Raw genomic sequence first — 18,757 nt, 5'->3', positions numbered from 1 at the left:
ACCTTCCAAGCTGCAGTCAGTGAGCACTGCAGAGGAAAGGACACAGACCTAGACAAATGTGCTTCTCCCAGAGCTCAGTGTCCACCAGGTTTCCTCACACAGAAGCTGTTGTTTCCTAACACTGTCTGTAGAAGGTGACTAAATGCTGCAATAAGGCACACTGAAATGCTTGATATGATCATTAAGTTTGCAGATTATCTAAGACAGTGTTGCTTCTCGTGATGCAGAGGTTCAGACCAGGAGGATACTGCATTTGCCTGCACAGCAAGTGTTGATCCAGAGCCGGTGTTTCTTGGGGCTGGGCTGCCTTGGGTTTGTTCTGACCTCTTTGTCTTTCCATCTGGGACTGTCTGTCCCTTTGCTCATTGTTCACAACTCACATTAATAGGAGAGCTGATAAAATATAGAGACTCTGTCCCTTCTTCCTATTTATAAAAATTATAATATATAATATAATTAAAATTGTAAAGACAAAACCTCAGATACATATTTCACTCATTCATCTTTTCTGTGTTAATGAATCAGATCCATAAAATATGGTCCTTTTTACATTTCAATTTAATGCCCTGTGTGATAATTCCTAAGACTATGGTGAGAAGAATGAGAGTAGATCATCATCATGGCTTCTACGGGAAGATGGTTTTTTTTTTCATATTGACAGAGATTTCTGTCCCTGCCTGGTCCCCCAGACCTTCAGTCCCAAAGAAATACATAGAGCCTCCATTAATTATAAACTGTTGGCCTATTAGCTCAGGCTTTTTATTAACTAACTCTTACATCCTAAGTTAACCTGTAATTCTTGTCTGTGTTAGCCATGTGATTTGGTACCTTTTGTCAGTGAGGCATTCTCACCTTGCTTCCTCTGCATTTGGAGATGACTGTAGACTGAGCCTTTCCTCTTCCCAGAATTCTACTATTCTCTTCACCCCACTTATACTTCCTGCCTGGCTACTGGCCATTCAGCATTTTATTAAACCAATGCAAGTGACAAATCTTTACAGGGTACAAGACCATTGTTCTACAGTACTTCCAGGCCCATTGCTGCACATAAACAAGCCTTCTCCTCACTATAATGCAAAATTCTCTTCCCATAGAGGCCTCTTGCCTTACCCAGTTTAAAGAATTCTTCCATCTATACCAGTTGTAAAATAAAAGTAACAACCAACAGAGACCACATCTACAGTTATTTAAAATGTTGACATTTAGTCTAAACTACACATGTCATTTAACAGGCCAATTGTGTCAGATAATCACCACAAATACAGTTATTAATACTCGGGAAGAAAAGGAATAAATGAGCCGGGCGGTGGTGGCGCACGCCTTTAATCCCAGCACTCGGGAGGCAGAGGCAGGCGGATCTCTGTGAGTTCGAGACCAGCCTGGTCTACAAAGCTAGTTCCAGGACAGGCTCCAAAGCCACAGAGAAACCCTGTCTCGAAAATCCAAAAAAAAGAAGAGAAGAAAAAAAAAAAGAAAAGGAATAAATGTTTCCTTTCACCCCATAAGCAGATTCCAAAGAAGAGAGATACACAGGGAGTGAGTTCTTTCTTATTCAGGATCACAGGTCCCAAGAACTAATAGAGCAGGGTCTTATTTTTTTATTTGTAGTTTAGTTCTTTTTGTAGTACATCCAGAGTGTAACTTTCCACCAAAGTTATGGGCCCATCCATTTGAAGATTTCCCAAGTCCATGTTCTTTCTATCAGTTAGCATCACAAACTGCATCATTTAATAAGAACCTGTTACTGCTCACGGGTTCCCACATGAGGTCAGTGGCTTAGAGAATCTTTACTCTCCTGCTTTACATCTCATCTTGTGCTCTGATTGGTGGTGATCAAGATCAAGACAGAATAGAGGACAGAGCAGTGATTAGTCCTAGCTAGGAACTGTCACTCCATAAGTGACACTGTAAGCCTCATGATCAGGTGTTTCATATTGCATTCTACATATTATTATTTGGTGAAAAGAACCAGGACTTATGGAAAATGACAAAATTTAGTCTTGGAGAAGGAAAATCTATATGTTTGGAATACACTGTTATTCAGAAATCAGGAAACATCAGCTTGAATGGTCAAGTCTGGAATGTTTGCTGGTTAGCAATGGGTTGTAACACTTACTGATAAACATGTGTGATTAAATATAGAGGGGCAAGTAATATTAGAATGTCAAAAGAGGGCCTAGAGAGGTGACTGGGTTAAAAGCACTAAACACTCTTCCAGAAGACCCAGTCTGCCCATAGGGTAAATAAAAAATGCTTAGAAAAACATCTTCCATGATCATTAAGAAAAAAATATTGAAAGTTATAAAAAAAAAGTTGAGTAATCAGGTCCATGTGAAGAGGACAAAAGAGACACCACAGTTAAGCCTAGCATGTGGGTGTCATGGGCACAGCTGGCAAGCCTAATGGGATCTGTTCACCATCCGTATCATAAGGTCTCTAAGTAGAAGGACAATGTAACCAGAATCCTAAGATAGGAAATGATTTGGAGCATGAGTCCCACAAATGTTTTCTCTGGAAATTAAGCAAAATATAATGAATTAAGACAAATGACTAATTTTATGTTTCCTATGATGATTCAGGGGAGTGGAGGAACAGACAGCTGCCTGACACATCTTCATATTTCTGCACTCAGGCCAACACTTTGTCACACTGAGTCTTGCTGATCATTATCTCAGTTCTGGTCACACAGGACATTAGTGTCCAGAAAATGACCACTTCTAGGGGTGGAGCAATTTACACTTGGTGCTGAGCAAATCTCCATTGCTGCTGGAGACATTTTCTTTGCAGGATGTGGACCTCTCAGAGCAGAGATTCTAAAAGGCAAGCTAAGCGATTGTCCTCTATGAGATGACAGGCCCTGCTTAGGGACCATGCAAGGCTCTGCTAGTTTTGGATGCTTTAAGAGAATGACTGAAGACTTCTGGGTACTACTGTAGGGCTTTGTATGAGGATCACTGGCCACTCTCAATTTGATACCTTAGATCCTCACGTCTCAGTATCTTCATCCTTGAAAGGGATGATGGCCAGGTTTGGATGTGTACTTACTAAATGATGGACATGCCTGTCTGTAGAGTTGAGCAGGAATCTGACTCAATGTTTGAGACAAGAGACAAGTACAAAATTAAGGCAGAGATGTCAAGCCTTTATCTGTTTCTAGTTGCCTATCTATCATGGATGAGCAAACCCAATTAACAAGCTAGAACATTGGAAGGGATAGGTTGCATTGTTGTTCAGTCACTTCATAATGGGGAAGGGTTGAAACATTTGCTGTCCAGTCTCTGTGTAATGGGAAAATGTCTCAAGCCCTGGATAGAGTAGCCTGTTAGCCTGAATCATCTCATCTAGGCACCTCAAAATTGTCTTGAGCTGTTTGTAGTCCAAAGCCGATCTTTAAGTGGTGCTATCAGCTGAATGGCATCATATGAAATGGGGGTGGTCTTTAGTAGGGCCACATCTTCCTGGAGCCTTCAGTAATTACTATAGGAAAATTTATTGTTCACTCTGGAAAAGTTAAACATCATTCATATCAAAAGAGAAAGGATTGAATTTTGATAAATGTATATTCAAAGAAAGGTATCAGAGACAAAAATAGGTATGGGGAGAAGTAGAAATTTTGAAAGCAGAGTTTTGATAACTTTAGTCCCTAGATTTTTATTTTCCCTCTGTCCCATACCAGCTGGCTCTCCGCATATGAGACCAAAACTCTGAATTTTTCTTCTAAAAACATGCTTAGGTTTAGAGCCACAGTCTAAAAGCAAATGTAGTTTTGATTTTTAAGTGAGTCAGGGCTACCTTTATATTGAGACGTAAGGAGATATGTATGTTTAGGTAGTGAGATTTTACCCTGCAGAGAATATTGGTATCATAAGTCTTTTGGATCTCGAGTTGCAGATGTTTGTGCACCTCCTGATATGGATGTTAAAATCTGATCTCCAGTACTTTGAAAGTAACCTTAAACATTAAGCTCTTCCTCAAAAGGGTTACAAAGCAGTTCATGGTTTTGCGGCTCAGCCATTGTGTGGTATATCATATATGTTTATTAAACGAATTTGAAAAACCTTGAGACTAGTCATGCATTCTCTCATCGAGTTAAGGCATCTCTTTCACAGTCCAGGAACCCAGCTCTCAGAACATCACTAGGGTTGCAGAAAGGATGCTTTTAAAGTAGCGAGGGTTATGTCTTTTGGAAAAGGCTTACACATTCTGAAGGTAACTCTCTTTATTACTGCAACTTGAAAATTTCTGAGTGCTAAACTTTTTCTATCTGAGGGTAACAGGGAAACACACACTTTCTAATGGTAACCTCAGAAAAAAGGAACAAACACACACTTCCTGATAGTAGCCTTCTCTTTTACTTCATCGTGAACAATCTCTCTTTCTTGGCATTTTCTCTGCATAGCTGAATCTTTCTTTTTACATATATATCTCTCTCTGCACATCCATACATCCCTGAATAAAGTTACATCTCTTCACACAGTTACATCTCGCTCCCCAGTTACATCTACCTTCTACACAGACACACATCTCTATGCAGTTACACCTAGTTTCACACAGTTGTATTCTCCCTTTAGATACAACCTTCACACTTCGTAAGTACACAGTTACATCTCTTTCCACACAGTTGCATTCTCCACAGAGCCATATACCTCTTCCTTCACATACACCTCTCCTTTATACAGCTACATCTTCCATATCCATCCATTCACTCAGCTACATCTCTTCACCTCTCTCTCACTGAGTATTCAACTACATCTCCCTTTCATCATACACACACACATACACACACACACACACACACACACACACACACACACGCACTTCTCTTACATCCCTATTTCTCCCACACTTCTCTCTCACACATTTATATACATCTCTCATATGTCTCTCCTACTCCCCTTACAGCAAATGCTCTGGACAAATATGAGTCACATTTTCAGGGTTACATAGCACTTTTTGAGTAAACAATAAAAAACAGAGCCAGATGATCACACATTTTCTCTCTGGCTAGGGAGGTAGCACTGACTGGGCCTGGTTAGTAAAGTAAGCACATAGCTCTGGGTGATCAAACAGAAAGGGACATTAAAATTCAGGACTTAAAGAATAAAGAGTCAGTTGGCTAAACCTTAAGGTTGCAAATAAATAGAGAAGTCCTTTGCTGAAAAAGTTATGTCTACTAAAATTCCTTTATGCCTGACCTGGAATCAGCAGTAAAGACTTGGGAAATTGTCCTTTTATGTTCATCTAGAGGCAACTAGATATTCATCTGGGGACAACCAGTTTGCTTTAAATGTGTTATGAAGTCTAAAATTAGCTGTTATTGTGAGAAGACACTATTACTTTCCTATGCCAGTCTGAGTAATGAAAAGTATCCTAGTAATAGTTCTATTTATCATGATGATACAGATTCAGATTAAGCCTAAATCATTTTCCTGACCATCCACAGCTACATGTATGCCTGGTAGATAGAATATTTTTCATGAGATAAACACACAAGCAGTGGGGAAAATACCCATAGCTGGCACATGAGAAAAACTACAGCCAGAAACAACCAGTCATCTACAGCCAGTGATTCCATGGTTTTTTCCAAGTGGGGGTCCCCATCAGAGAGTTATTCTTGTGGTAGTTCAATCTCTTAAATACTAGCTGTCATCATCTGCGATAGGAATATTATATCACCTGTGACACCTCTAATTGCTATTGTATCACATGAAAACCTGTGATCCTGACACATGTGAAACCAAAATAAACAGCCAGACACAAAGCCCAGTGACTGTTCAGAATATCCAGGATGAAAATGACAAAACCAGTCCCTGAAGGCACCAATGGCAGCTGATAAAGTACCTCATCTTCTGTTTTATTTCTGCAGGAAAGCGAGCCTGCCTTGGAGAACAACTGGCAAGATCTGAGCTCTTTATTTTATTCACTGCTCTTGTGCAGAAATTTACCTTCAAGCCCCCAGTCAATGAGAAGCTGAGCCTGAACTTCAGAATGGGTGTCACCGTTTCCCCAGTCAGCTACCAGCTCCGCGCTGTCCCTAGATTCTAATTTCAGAGGCAGAAAGAGAAAGGAGAAAGGAATAACTGTGCTATTCTCTGAGCCACTGGGGCCACTCCTATGTGAAGGGAAAGAAGGAAGGTGACCAGGGAAGGATGGGAAGATTAGGCTACAGTTATTGGATCCATGTCCTGGACTGCTGTGCCCTCTGAATTGGTCATATATACATCACTTATAAATCTTTTCATCTAGGAGTTACAAAGAGAATGATGGCTCCTCCTGTAAAGAAAGTGTTGTAAATATGAAAGGTGGGTTAGAGACAGCATGGAAATCATTAAAGTCATATCATAAAATTGTACCTTCAGTTCGCTTCCCGCCTCCTTCATAAATGTGCAATTGTTTCTAGATGTTAAATTGTTTCTTGTGAAACTGGTACAGAGATCTTTCCTCCATCTCGTAGCCTGTGAACTCTTGCTGTGAATAAAACTGATAAGCAACTATGTCTGTAAGACTGTGCTATGATGTCATTTCCCTGACTCTAAGTGGAGTCTCCCAAACTAAAGAGAGCACAAGCCTCTTCTGAACATTCAAGGTGTTCAAGCCCAAGATGAGAGCAAATTTTACTTGGGCAAACGTTGTGCTTCTGAGCACAAGGTGAACACATATTTCCCAATATGATTCCTAGATATCCATGTGCCCCACAGTACCAGCTTATACCAATAAATGGATAGGGTGGCTTTCTTTCTGTGCTCTGGCATCAGTCCCTCAACAGTCATTGCTCTATGAGTGGTGGAAGAGAGATGGTCTCATTCATATGTTCACCCAGCTACACAGTTAATTCTCTATTCAAAATGAAGCTGAGGAGCTGGAGAGATGGCTCGGAGGTTAAGAGCACTGCCTGCTCTTCCAAAGCTCCTGAGTTCAATTCCCAGCAAGCACATGGTGGCTCATAACCATCTGTGATGGGGACTGGTGCCCTCTTCTGGGCTGCAGGCATACACACAGACAGAATATTGTATACATAATAAATAAATATTTTTAAAAAATGAAGCTGAAACTTACTTGTAAAATGAAGGGTATCAGGGAAATGTGCATGTTGAAAAACCTCTGTTCTGCGCTGCACCGAGTAACTGAGAGCACGGCAGAACTCAGCAAGACCTCAACACACCACATAAGTTATTGACAAAGCCAAGTATCATGTTTCCACAATAAGCCAGCAATGTTCAGAGAAGTTGACTATGGCTCCTCATAGAAATGTCTACCAATGAATCATGTATCCTAGTTCTAATTGTTGATAGAAAATTAAATGAATTCATTCTCCCACCAAGATTTTGATGTTGAACCTTACAACCACGATTCCTCCCTGATTCCGGATGCTCCAGTGTTCCTTCTTCTTTTCATGATTCTCTAATATTCTCTCCCATCTTTACTTCTACCTGACACCTCATGTACAAACCCTATGGCAGGAAAGGAGGTTATTTTATTAAACACATCTTAAGAAAATGACTCTTCTCTTAATATGTCCTACAAAGAGACATAGAAGTAGATGTGCTGGGCTGGAGAGATGGCTCAGTGGTTGCCTGCTCTTCCAAAGGTCCTGAGTTCAATTCCCAGCAACCGCATGGTGTCTCACAACCATCTGTAATGAGGTCTGGTGCCCTCTTCTGGTCTTCAGAAATACATGCAGGCAGAATATTATATAAATAATAAATAATTTTTTTTTTTGGTTTTTCGAAACAGGTTTCTCTGTAGCTTTGGAGCCTGAGCCGGAACTAGCTCTTGTAGACCATGCTGGCCTGGAACTCCCAGAGATACGCCTGCCTCTGCCTCCCGAGTGCAATATTTTTAAAAATAAAAGAAGTAGATGCGCTACCGTGAACATTTAAAATAAGACAGGACTTTGTGAGAGAGGAAGCAACATAGTCAGAACAGAAAAGACCAGAATGTTCAGTCTTTATCTCTTTTCCAGTCCCAAGCTTCCTGGCCCTGCTATTGTGCTAAGCATTAAAGGGGAAAGTAAAAAAAAAAAATAGGATACTGGGCTTGAGGACAGCAACATGGGTCATGTGACTTCATGAAGACATTGAAACCTGTAATCTTGAGTTTTCTCCCTTTAAAATAGGGTCCAAGGGACTGGAAGGATGGTTCAGGGATAAAAGATATTTGCTGCTCTTCCAGGAGACTCAGTTCTGATACCCAGTACTCAACTGCAACCATTTGTAAACACAGCTTCCAGGGAATCTGATTCCCTCTTCTGGTCTCCACAGGTACCATTCATATACATGGTACACAGATGTTCAGGCAAAACACCAATACACACTTTTTAATAAAAATAAAATAAAATGGAGTATAAGAGAAGAAATATTGCCATCTGGTGGAAATAATAAAATGCAGAACTGAGAAATCTTACAGAGTAAAGCACTTTCTGTTGTAGGACTCCATAAGGAAACAAGACAAGGTTGCTCTATCCCCAATCTGCCTGTCACATCGCATTCCTTGAAACATCTACATCTATTCATCCCAGTTAGACAGAGCACCAATCGACCACAGAAAGTCCAGATTGGTGCTGTTGTTCTTAAAATGTGGGGGGGGGGGGGGGCGGGCTCATGGAGCAGCAGGTCCGCGGTGGGCTAATGGTCATGGAGCAGCAGGTCCGCGGTGGGCTAATGGAGCAGCTGCCAGCCGAGGCCCAGGCCAAGCCCGTGGTGGGTCCGGGAAGCAAGCAGCTGCAGTTTTCCATCAGCAGGGGGCCACACGACCACGACAGATTCCGGACAGCAGCGGGCGCGTGTAAGTAGACCCATAGACACAGAAAATAGCCATAAAACATTTATGGCGGGGGGAGAGAAAGAGAGAGAGAGAGAGAGAGAGAGAGAGAGAGAGAGAGAGAGAGAGAGAGAGAGAGAGAGAGAGAGAGAGAGAGAGAGAGAGAGAGAGAGAGAGAGAGAGAGAGAGAGACTGCTCTTGTTCTCTTGTTTTTGGCTTTTGAAACACCAAATCCCACTCAGGTGACACATTTCCTCTGAAGTTTAATAGGCTTGTACGCCTATTAAAAGCACAGGAAACTTTTCTTCTAGGCTTAGACTGGCTCAGGTCCACAGCTGCTCCTGTCCCTGGAAGTTTTCCCATGGTACTGGCATATCCAAAATATTGAGGCCTCCTGTAAGTGAGCTGCAATTTGATCAATACCTCTCCTGAACTTTCTTCATGGTGCCAAGCTTCAACTCTTCTGTATGACCGCATTAACTCTGGGCTCTCAGCTGCCACTGAGGCTGCACTTTAACCAGTAGCCTCTCCTGACACCTTACTGATCCAAGACTCGGCTGCTCTCCATGAGCAATGTGTAAGAATGGACATGCTTCAGGCCAAGCATGTTATCCTATACCATTAGTCCTTGCATTCAGAAGAGGCAGGCAGATCTCTGTGCAGTTGGACAAGTCTGTTATATAGAGAGAGCTCCAAGTTAATCAGAGATAAATTGTGGCACCCTATGTCAAATATATGTGTGTATGTATGCATATGTGTGTGCTTGTGTGCATGCATTCATGTGTGTGTGGGTGTGTGCCTGTGGGCATGCAAACGTGCATGTATGCATGTATGCTTGTGTATGTGAGTACATGCAAGTGTGCTTGCATGCGTGATCACATGCATGTGAGTATGTGTGTGTGTGTGTGTGTATGTGGGGGGAACACAATACTTTGTATAACAGACCAGAGGCTCTTCTCAGGATGCAACCATGTGATCCTGACATTAATAACTCCTTTAATAAAGCCCTCACCTATGAGTCAGTTTGTCTAAATGATTCTTTCTTGAATTTGCCTCCTCTTTTCTCAATCTCTAAAATCTATTACATTCTAAATCACTTTTCTGAAAACTCCATTACATTGTGTCTTGAATTCTGTTTCATCATCATCATCAATAGCCCCATAAAAAATCTTATTATGAGCATATATATATATATATATATATATATTGAAAAATATTAGATCGTATTATGTTTTCAAACACAAACCACATAACTTTCTCACATCCTTCACCAGTTCTAGTTTGCTTTCTGCTACTGTGACAAACACCATGACCAGAAGCAGCATAGGGGAAGAAAGGGGTGGTTTCAGCTCCCACTTGCAGATGACAGGCTCTCATTGAGGAAGTCAGGAACTCCAGCAGGAACTGGAACAGAAGCCAGTACAGAAAGCTGCTTCCTAGCTGGCTATTGTTCTCTCTGCCACTGTGCTAGCGTTGTTCTATTACTCAGGCCTGTCAGTTGATCTAAAGTACTCTCTGTCTCTCACTCTGTGTCTCTCTCTCTCTCTCTCTCTGTGTGTGTGTGTGTGTGTGTGTGTGTGTGTTTCTTTTCTCTGGTCTGAAGCTGGTGCATTTTGACTAGGAGTGTTGAAATGCCTACAAGTGTGTAGGTATAAAGAAAAACAGGAGAATCCACATGTTCCCACAATTCTACTTCAGGAGATGAAGACGCAAAGTCAAGACTGTCTTGAAACAGGAAGTGATTTTATGTTGTCTCCATGATCATCTTCTTCCTAATTAGTCCTACAACATCTCTCCATGGATTAGGAAACGTTGTCCCAGACAACACCAAAAAATGATAGTTACCCGTGGAAAAAGTGAATTCATATGTTTCTGATATAATTGACAATCACCACAGAGACTGGAACCCGGATGAGACAAGAGACTGAGAGACTTCATTGATGCTTTCCTCAAGGAAACAACGAAGGCGTGGAAGATGCTGCTGTGTCTTCTTACAGAAAAAAAACGTGATGTAGAATAATGTCCAGTTGACCATGCAGAATGAGATTAGTGATTAATCACAGCTAAATACCATAATAAATAAATAAATAATGAATACTATAAACAATAAATAAATATAAAAATAATGAATACCATAAATAATAAATAAATACCATAGGATTTATTCTCTCACAGTTTTTAGTGATGCTATATTACTATTAGCCAGGCAAGCTTCTTTGGGGGACTATAGAAACTCCATTCCCATACCTCTCCCATTTTCTAGAAGAAACTGATAATCTTTGTTCATAATTCCATCTTCAATGTCAAGGCTGAAGCATCTCTCTCTGCTATTTGCTTCTATTGCTACATTTCATTTCTCTGCTTCTTATCTTTTATGGCTGTCATGAAAGAATAATTCAGGGTAGTATTCCCTCTTGAATTCATCACAACTGCACAGTCTCTTCTTGTTTATCATGTAACATGTACAGACTCCAGGGTTAAGGATATGGGCATCTTTGTAGATCATTACTTAACACATGCCAGGGTAGAAACATGCCCCTTTCTGACTATTTAGTCTTTTTCCCAACTGCCCTGCATAGTGTGACCTGTTTGTATTGACTCTATGTCCTCTCCTGGCTCTGTCCTTATTCTTGCCTCTCAGTCATGATACCAATTCTTCCTTTTACCAATAATGTTCTGTCTCCCAAATCTCCCTCTCCTAGAACAATCTGATCAAGTACTACTTCTGTAAGACATTATTTTTTCACTACTCCATGAATATTGACTGTTGAATCATTGTCACAGTCTTCTTCCATTACAGCGTGACTTTGTTACTGTTCTATTGCTGTAAAGAGACTCCACATCATGGGCAACTCTTACAAAATAAAGTATTTAGTTGGGACCTTGCTTACAGTTTAGAGGTTTAGCCCATGACTGTGGCAGGTATTTGTTCACACTGACACTCTGAGATTGTTAATAAAGATGAACCTTGAATAAGGGAGCCGTGTTAGTGACTAGTTGAATAGAATTAGCCATAAAGGTTTTGGAGTACCCAGGAAGTAGTAGGGAGGGGCTGAGAAAGATGGATCATGTATCAGAAAAGGAGAGAGGAGGTCCACTGGTTTCTTCACCACTCCGCTGACCAGTCAGATTTTACCCTGATATTTGACTTTTTTGAGTTATTATTAATAATAATAAATTTAGATAGATTCTTCATCTGGCATCCAAGGCAAGGCAAGAGGTCATGCCTGGCTTCTCAGTCACTGGAGTCACCTACTTACAGCTTGCTCTGTCATTCAGGCGGCCCCAGTACCCTCTCCTCATGCCACATACGTTTCTCCCGCCAGTCTGCTCTTCAGGTGTCCTTCTCCCTCCGGCCATGGATCGCCTTCTTTCCCTGGATGCCCTTACTGAGCCAACTCAACACCCCCTGTACCCACTCATACTTCTGCTGCTGCTGTGCTGTACACCCTGAGCCACCTCCTGCACGAAGCAGCTTCAGGTGCCCTCAGCCCAGTCTGTACAGTGCAGCAGCAATGCAATGGGATCCTAGGGCCTGCCTTGCTTAGTCTGGCTGCCTTGACTCTTCCCCCGCTCTAGTCAAGCACTGCTCCTGCAGCTGGCTACACCCAATCCCCCTGTATGTCCATAGCCGTAGTTGCTGCTGTGGAGAAGGTGAAAAGTCGTCAGATCTAGTGGGACACCTGGGAAATATTAAGGAAGGAACTCAGTTTTATAGATATACAATATTTATATATTATATATATCATGTCAATATTTATTAATGCATTATATATCAATATAATTGTATTATTATAAATAAATATACGTTTATTAATACATTTATATGTAATATTTGCATATAAACATTATATATAATATATGTATTTCTCACATTAAGAATGGGAAATATTAGAATTCAGAAAGTTAGGATTCTGTATGGTTTCACAATAGATGTATGGAAATGGAAAAATTAAATGAAGGGATAACCAAATTAGCTGGGATTGACATACTACAGATATAATTGTTTTCAGTCTGGTAATTCATATTTTATCCTTTAAAAAGTGGTTTGATATTTGTGAAAATATAAAACAGTGACTGACAAGATAAAAGTCTCAGAAAGATATACCAATGAAACTAAGAAAAGTATCCACACACAGAGAAATTTAGATCAGAAACTACCTCAGTATCCCATGATGAAACTCAAGAAGAATAACCCAAAATTATGAGAAAACCAAGCTTACTTTATTTATTTTCCATACGAGAATGATCACTTGATGATAGTACCCCCATAGCTATGCAGAAGTTAGCTGGAATCCTGTAGAAATGTTAGATTTGGGAGATTAAAGGAGACAGTCTTTCCATATGGTATGCAATCACCCCATTAAAAACAGATGGTAAATTCATAGTCAGCAAAAAACACGACTGTCCTTCGAGGCTGGAAAGATTTGTATCTAGCGATATTGGATTTTAGTCCTCAGTTATAATAGAAAACGTGGTGGGAAGAGAAAGCTAGGGTCATTAAAAAAAGATATAGGGTTAAAAGTATTGATATTTCCCAAAATCAGTCTCTCAGTGAAGGTCAGTATACTGATTTGAAAAGACAGTTGATAATCAGACCTTCACACCTCATTCCTGTGTTCTATAGCAGCTTTTTTTTTTCTGAGACAGGGTTTCTCTGTATTTTTGAAGCCTGTCTTGGAACTAGCTCTTGTAGACCAGACCTGGAACTCACAGAGATCTGCCTGCCTCTGCCTCCCAAGTACTAGGATTAAAGGCGTGCGCCACCACTTAGCTCTATGGCAGCTTTTAACGCTTGGGACAGAGTTGAAGAATCAGGAAAGAGGACTGAGTCATTTACTAAAATTATTCGAGGCTCAAAATAATCCTTCACTGATTTTTTGCAAGGATTGACTTTAGTTGTAAATAGAATAATATCAGATCCAAAAGTTAGACAAAGGTATTAATGGAATCTTTGACTTTGGAAAATGCTAATTCAGAATGCAAATGTACAATTAGGGCTCTAAAGGCAAGATCACACGTGACGATGGATGGATCTGAAGAACAGCTGCTATTGGATCTCAGTTTGTGATACTACATGGATAGGAGAAATGATTTCTAAAAAAATTTTAAGAAAAATCAAATATCAGATGTTTTAATTGTGGCAAGCAAAGTCATCTGAAAAGGGATTGTAGGCAAGGAATTCCTAGAAACAATGTTTTTCTAAAACATTGAGCTTAACCATCTGGAATATGGAGGAGTTTTGCTAAAGGCCAGCATTGGATTAATGAATGCAGATCAACAAGGGACAGGCAAGGTAACCCTTTGCCACCAGGAAACACCATATAGGATATCTCACAGGCCCTGGTATCAAATTTGTTTCAATCATTCCCTGTCAGCATTGGGGAAACTCATTCACAGAGGAAATACAGAGAATCATTAGATTCTACAAAAACCTGTACACCACAAAATTGGAAAATATAAAAGAAATGGACAATTTTCTGGATAAGTACCACATGTTGAAAAAAGATTTTTCTATTCCTTGGCAACAAGCCAAGAAAATTATAAGGAAATGTTCTACTTGTTCTTTTTTTTTCAAGGAAAACAATTTTTATTGAGCTCTACATTTTTCTCTGCTCCCCTCCCTGCCTCTCCCTTTCCCTTCAACCCTCTCCCAAGGTCCCCATGCTCCCAATTTACTCAGTAGATCTTGTCTTTGTTCTTTTTATAACCAGCCTCTACTAACTGCAGGAAGTAACCCAAAGCATACTCAAAGAAGTAAAACTTGGCAAATGGGTGTGTTTTATTTTGCAGAGTTTGGAAAATTAAAATATGTTCATCATAACATAGATACATATTCAGGATTTCAATAGGCAACTTCTTTAAGTTCTGAAAAATCCGATTATATAATTAAGCATTTCTAAAAGTGATGACTATTATGGGAATACCTGTACAAACTAAGACTGACAATGCTCCAGCATATGCCTCTACAAAAATGAAACAGTTTTTGCATACTACAACATAAAGCATATTACAGGTTGAAAGACATAAAAACTTAAGTTGTTTATCTAAGTAAATGCTTTAAGGCCTAAAGGATTATTTCTAGGTTGTTAATAGAAGTTATGAAAGAAAATGAATTGGTTACAAAACAGTAGACTCACCAAGATAGCCTAGACAGCAGAGTACTTTCTTTGAATTTGCCAAATATAAATTGACTGGACACTGTGAGCCCTAATTCTTATTATTTGGTTTTACTATGTTAGAGTTAAAAAGTTTCCTTTTTAATTTAGACAAGGGGAAATGTTGCAGGGTATTTGTTTGCACTGACAGTATGTGGCTGTTAATAAAGTTTAACCTTGAATCATAGGGCAGAGTTATCGACCAGTTGATCAGAATTGGCCATAAAGATTGTGGAGGACCATGGATACATAGAAAAATAAACAGGAAGTAGTAAGATGAGCCTTAGAAAGACTCACAGACTATTTTGTTTGGGGAACAAGAAAGAGGTAGCCACTGGTTGCTTCTCTACCACTTCTCTAATCAACCAGGATTTTACCCTGATGTTTGACTCCCGAGTTTTTATTAATAATAACAAACTTAGATAAACACTACACATGATCCTCATGGCAGGAAGCAGATAGGCATGGGAATGGAGCAGTGGTTGGGAGTTTTACTCCATGATCTGCAGGCAAGTCTGAGAGGGAGAGGGAGAAGGAGAGGGAGATAAAGAGAGAGACAGAGAGAGAAAGAGAGAGAGAGAGAGAGAGAGAGAGAGAGAGAGAGAGAGAGAGAGAGAGAAACCTCAAAACCCACTTCCAATGACACATCTCCTCCAACAAGGCAACCCTCCCTAATCCTTTCCAAACAGTTCCACTAGATGAGGATCAAGCATTTAAACAAATGAGCCTGTGAGACCATTGTTATTCAAACCACCATACAGTGTCAGCACATCATTTATGTTTCTCTGTCAAACTGTCGCCCTTCCAATGACTGTTTCAGTTACTATTGCTCTGCTAGATTCATGAAGAGCTTATCAGGTGGGGAATAAAAACATCTTGTGCCATGAAATATATTTTAGGTAACAGTTTATGAGTACGTCAGAGAACCAATTTATTAGATTTGACTAGAATATTTTTGCCCTAAGATGAAAACAAAATTGAGACAATGGGAATGTTTCTCATGTGATAATGAGAATGCTTCCCATGTTTACTGAGTGGATAAATGTGCTCAAAAACATTCTTAACACTTTCCTGTGCTTTTATAGTCATGAGTGTGAGTGCAAGCACACTTATACAGAGAGCAGAGGATAACCTCCTTTCTGTGTTGATCCTTAGGTGCCATTCACCTCTTCTTAGTTCACGATCTTTCTATGGCTTGGAATTCACAAAGTAGAGAAGGAGTAGCAAGTGTTTGCTGCAACACCTAACATTTCTACATAGGTTTTGCCAATGCAACTCAGGCCCTAAAGCTTGCAAAGTAATCAATAGAATGACTGAATCATTCCCCACATACAAAATCAAGTTTTTTATTATATATATATATATATATATATATATATATATATATATATATACACACATATATATATATATATATATATTCACACACTATACTATAGTGTGTGTACATATACACTATATATATGCATATACAGGTCCTTATTTAAAACACATTTCCACAAGAAGGTTCTATTTTTAAGAACATTTAAAACCTATCAAGTTATAGATTGATTGACTTCCTAAACAAGCTCAAAAACAGCAATAGGTTAAAAGAATATGCTTACAAAGTTATTGTTAGTGTTTTTAAAACAACTTTGAAGTTGCTTATTTCCAGAAATCAGTTCTGAGTAAATGTTATGTGTCTAATATTTAATCCGAGAGCAGGAAAGTGTGGGACAGGAGATGAAGCAGAGCTGCCCCTTGGCGCATGCGTCCCTGCAACCTTCCATGCCGCAGTCAGTGAGCATTGCAGAGAAAAGGACACAGACCTAGACAAGTGTGCTTCTCCCGGAGCTCAGTGTCCACCAGGTTTCCTCACACAGAAGCCTGTGTTTCCTAACACTGTCTGCAGAAGGTGATTAAATGCTGCACAGAACCAACACGGGAATGCTTGACATAACCAAGTTTTCTTGGTTATCTGAGACGATGTCACTTCCATGACACTGAGGCTCAGGAAGGGAGGAGCCTGAATTTGCCCTCATATGAATGGTGATCTAGAGTCAGTGTTTCATGGACTGGGCTGCCCTGGGTATGTTTGACAGGAACCAGCTCTGACCTCTTTGTCCTCTTTGTCTTTCCACCTGGGCTTGTGTATCAACTGTTCACAACTCACTTTAATAGGAAGATGTTAAGAGACAGAGACTCTATCCAGTCTTCCTGTTTATGAAAAATATTGAAGAGTTTTGAATATATATATATTCTAGAAGTTCTCCTTCCTTTAGAGATTAATGATATAGAATATAGGGCCTGGGATGAGGTACACTCGTAGCTCTCTGGGTGCTGGAAATTGGTCTCCTCAGTGGGCAGAGTTTGGGAATATATATATATATATAGCACAAAATGTCATCTACATATTTTCTTTGTTCTAATGATTCTTGAATCTTGAATCAGGTCCTGAGAGCCTAGAAAGATGACTACGTTCCACGTAAGTGCTCATGTGCTGTATTCTCAGGGTGTGGAGAGAGGAACATGAGCAGATTCCCATGGCTTCCACAGGATGACATTCTTCTAGGCTCACTTCTGCCCATGTACATGCCTTCTCCTCAGAGGGAAAAATCATCTTCCCATAGCGACTTCATGTCTCACCCAGTTTAAACTATTCTCATCTGTATCAGCTGTAAAACAAAAGGGACAATACACAGAGTCTCCCTGGTGCTAGGTTCTTAGGAATGTTATTACTTGCTCTTAATTACAGACTTCATTAGCAGGCAAATTGTCTCAGATAATCACCACAGAGTTGTAATTATTAGAGTTGTTGTAATTAAGGAGAAAATAAATTAGTGTCTGCTTTTATCCCATACTACTCCAGCTAAGAAAGGAGTTCTTTTTTATTCAAGATAACATGCGCATAAATTGGTCAGAACAGGGCCCAAGGCTTAAATTTGTACTTACATCCTCAGTTATAGGTAGTTCCACTTTAAGATTCACTGAGTTAATATCGTTTGTATCAGCTATAATCTTGCTGTATAAGAAGCATAACAGACCGCATTACTTAGCAAGAACCCATTACTACTCAAAGATTTCCAGGTCAGGACATTGGCACTTCTTGACTAACTTACTTAGATGAGCAGGAAGTCACCTTATCTATTCTTGATGTAAGATGTCCTTGGTGGAACCAGGATGTTCTTCTCGGGTTAATTCTCATCCTCCGGCAAAGCAACTGGAAATTCTAATTGCAGTGAAAATGTCCAAAAAAGAATAGAAACACACAGGCCGAGTGAGGTCCATGCTAGCAACCATTACACCATGACTCCCTCTGCACTCTGTCGGCTTTTACTGGTCCCAAGGCAAGATCCAGTTTGAGGGGAGAGAAATTACTCCAGTCTTTGGAATAACATTGAAGACACAGTGCACACAATGTGGAATCCAGCGAAAGGGAATAGTAGATTGATCTGTTCTCACTCTTGCTTTCTCTCAAAGGGCAAGAATAAACTGCAATTGCCAGAGGAGGCCTAATAAAACCAGCTAAACTGAGAAACCTGTGGCTTATTTAAGAAAATGGACAAAGATCACACATTCGTACAAAAAAAAGAAAAACAGTGCTCAAAATTACTGTAAATTACATAAGAAAGATGAAAGCATGGGCTGTGAAGTGTGCTATAGTGCACTTTGGGTTGACATGGCATAGTCACTTGGGGAGTAGAACAGTGGAATTAATCATCAGGATTGGCATCAGTGATGATCAATGTGAGCCCAGATACTAACTAGAAAGAGTTACAAGTGTTATGTATAGAGATGAATTATAAATGCAAATGTTCATGCAAATGTGGGTATACATTTTTATAAGCACACTGTATAAA

At 39.9% G+C, this 18,757-nt stretch overlaps 2 protein-coding genes across 3 annotated transcripts in view; both read left to right on the top strand.

Moving 5' to 3' along the window:
• The window catches only part of LOC142834439 (cytochrome P450 2J3-like), an 86,054-nt gene extending 79,873 nt beyond the window's left edge, over nt 1-6,181 (top strand). The window contains exon 10 of the transcript XR_012907582.1: nt 6,136-6,181. The gene's annotated coding sequence lies outside the window, so the exon portion shown is untranslated. The remainder of the gene's footprint in view (nt 1-6,135) is intronic.
• Nucleotides 1-6,503, top strand: part of LOC142834440 (cytochrome P450 2J3-like) — a 30,423-nt gene extending 23,920 nt beyond the window's left edge. Inside the window, exon 9 of one of the 2 annotated variants that reach the window (XM_075947047.1) lies at nt 5,867-6,503. In XM_075947047.1, the coding sequence (XP_075803162.1) occupies nt 5,867-6,045 (179 nt within the window). In that variant the 3' untranslated portion in view covers nt 6,046-6,503. The remainder of the gene's footprint in view (nt 1-5,866) is intronic. The other variant, XM_075947048.1, reaches the window with a different exon arrangement.
• Nucleotides 6,504-18,757: the final 12,254 nt, after the last annotated feature.

Source organism: Microtus pennsylvanicus, chromosome 13 (assembly GCF_037038515.1).
Source record: "Microtus pennsylvanicus isolate mMicPen1 chromosome 13, mMicPen1.hap1, whole genome shotgun sequence".
Taxonomy (NCBI): Eukaryota; Metazoa; Chordata; class Mammalia; order Rodentia; family Cricetidae; genus Microtus; species Microtus pennsylvanicus.
Note: the sequence above shows the minus strand (reverse complement) of the source record. Positions and strands in the feature narration are given on the sequence as shown.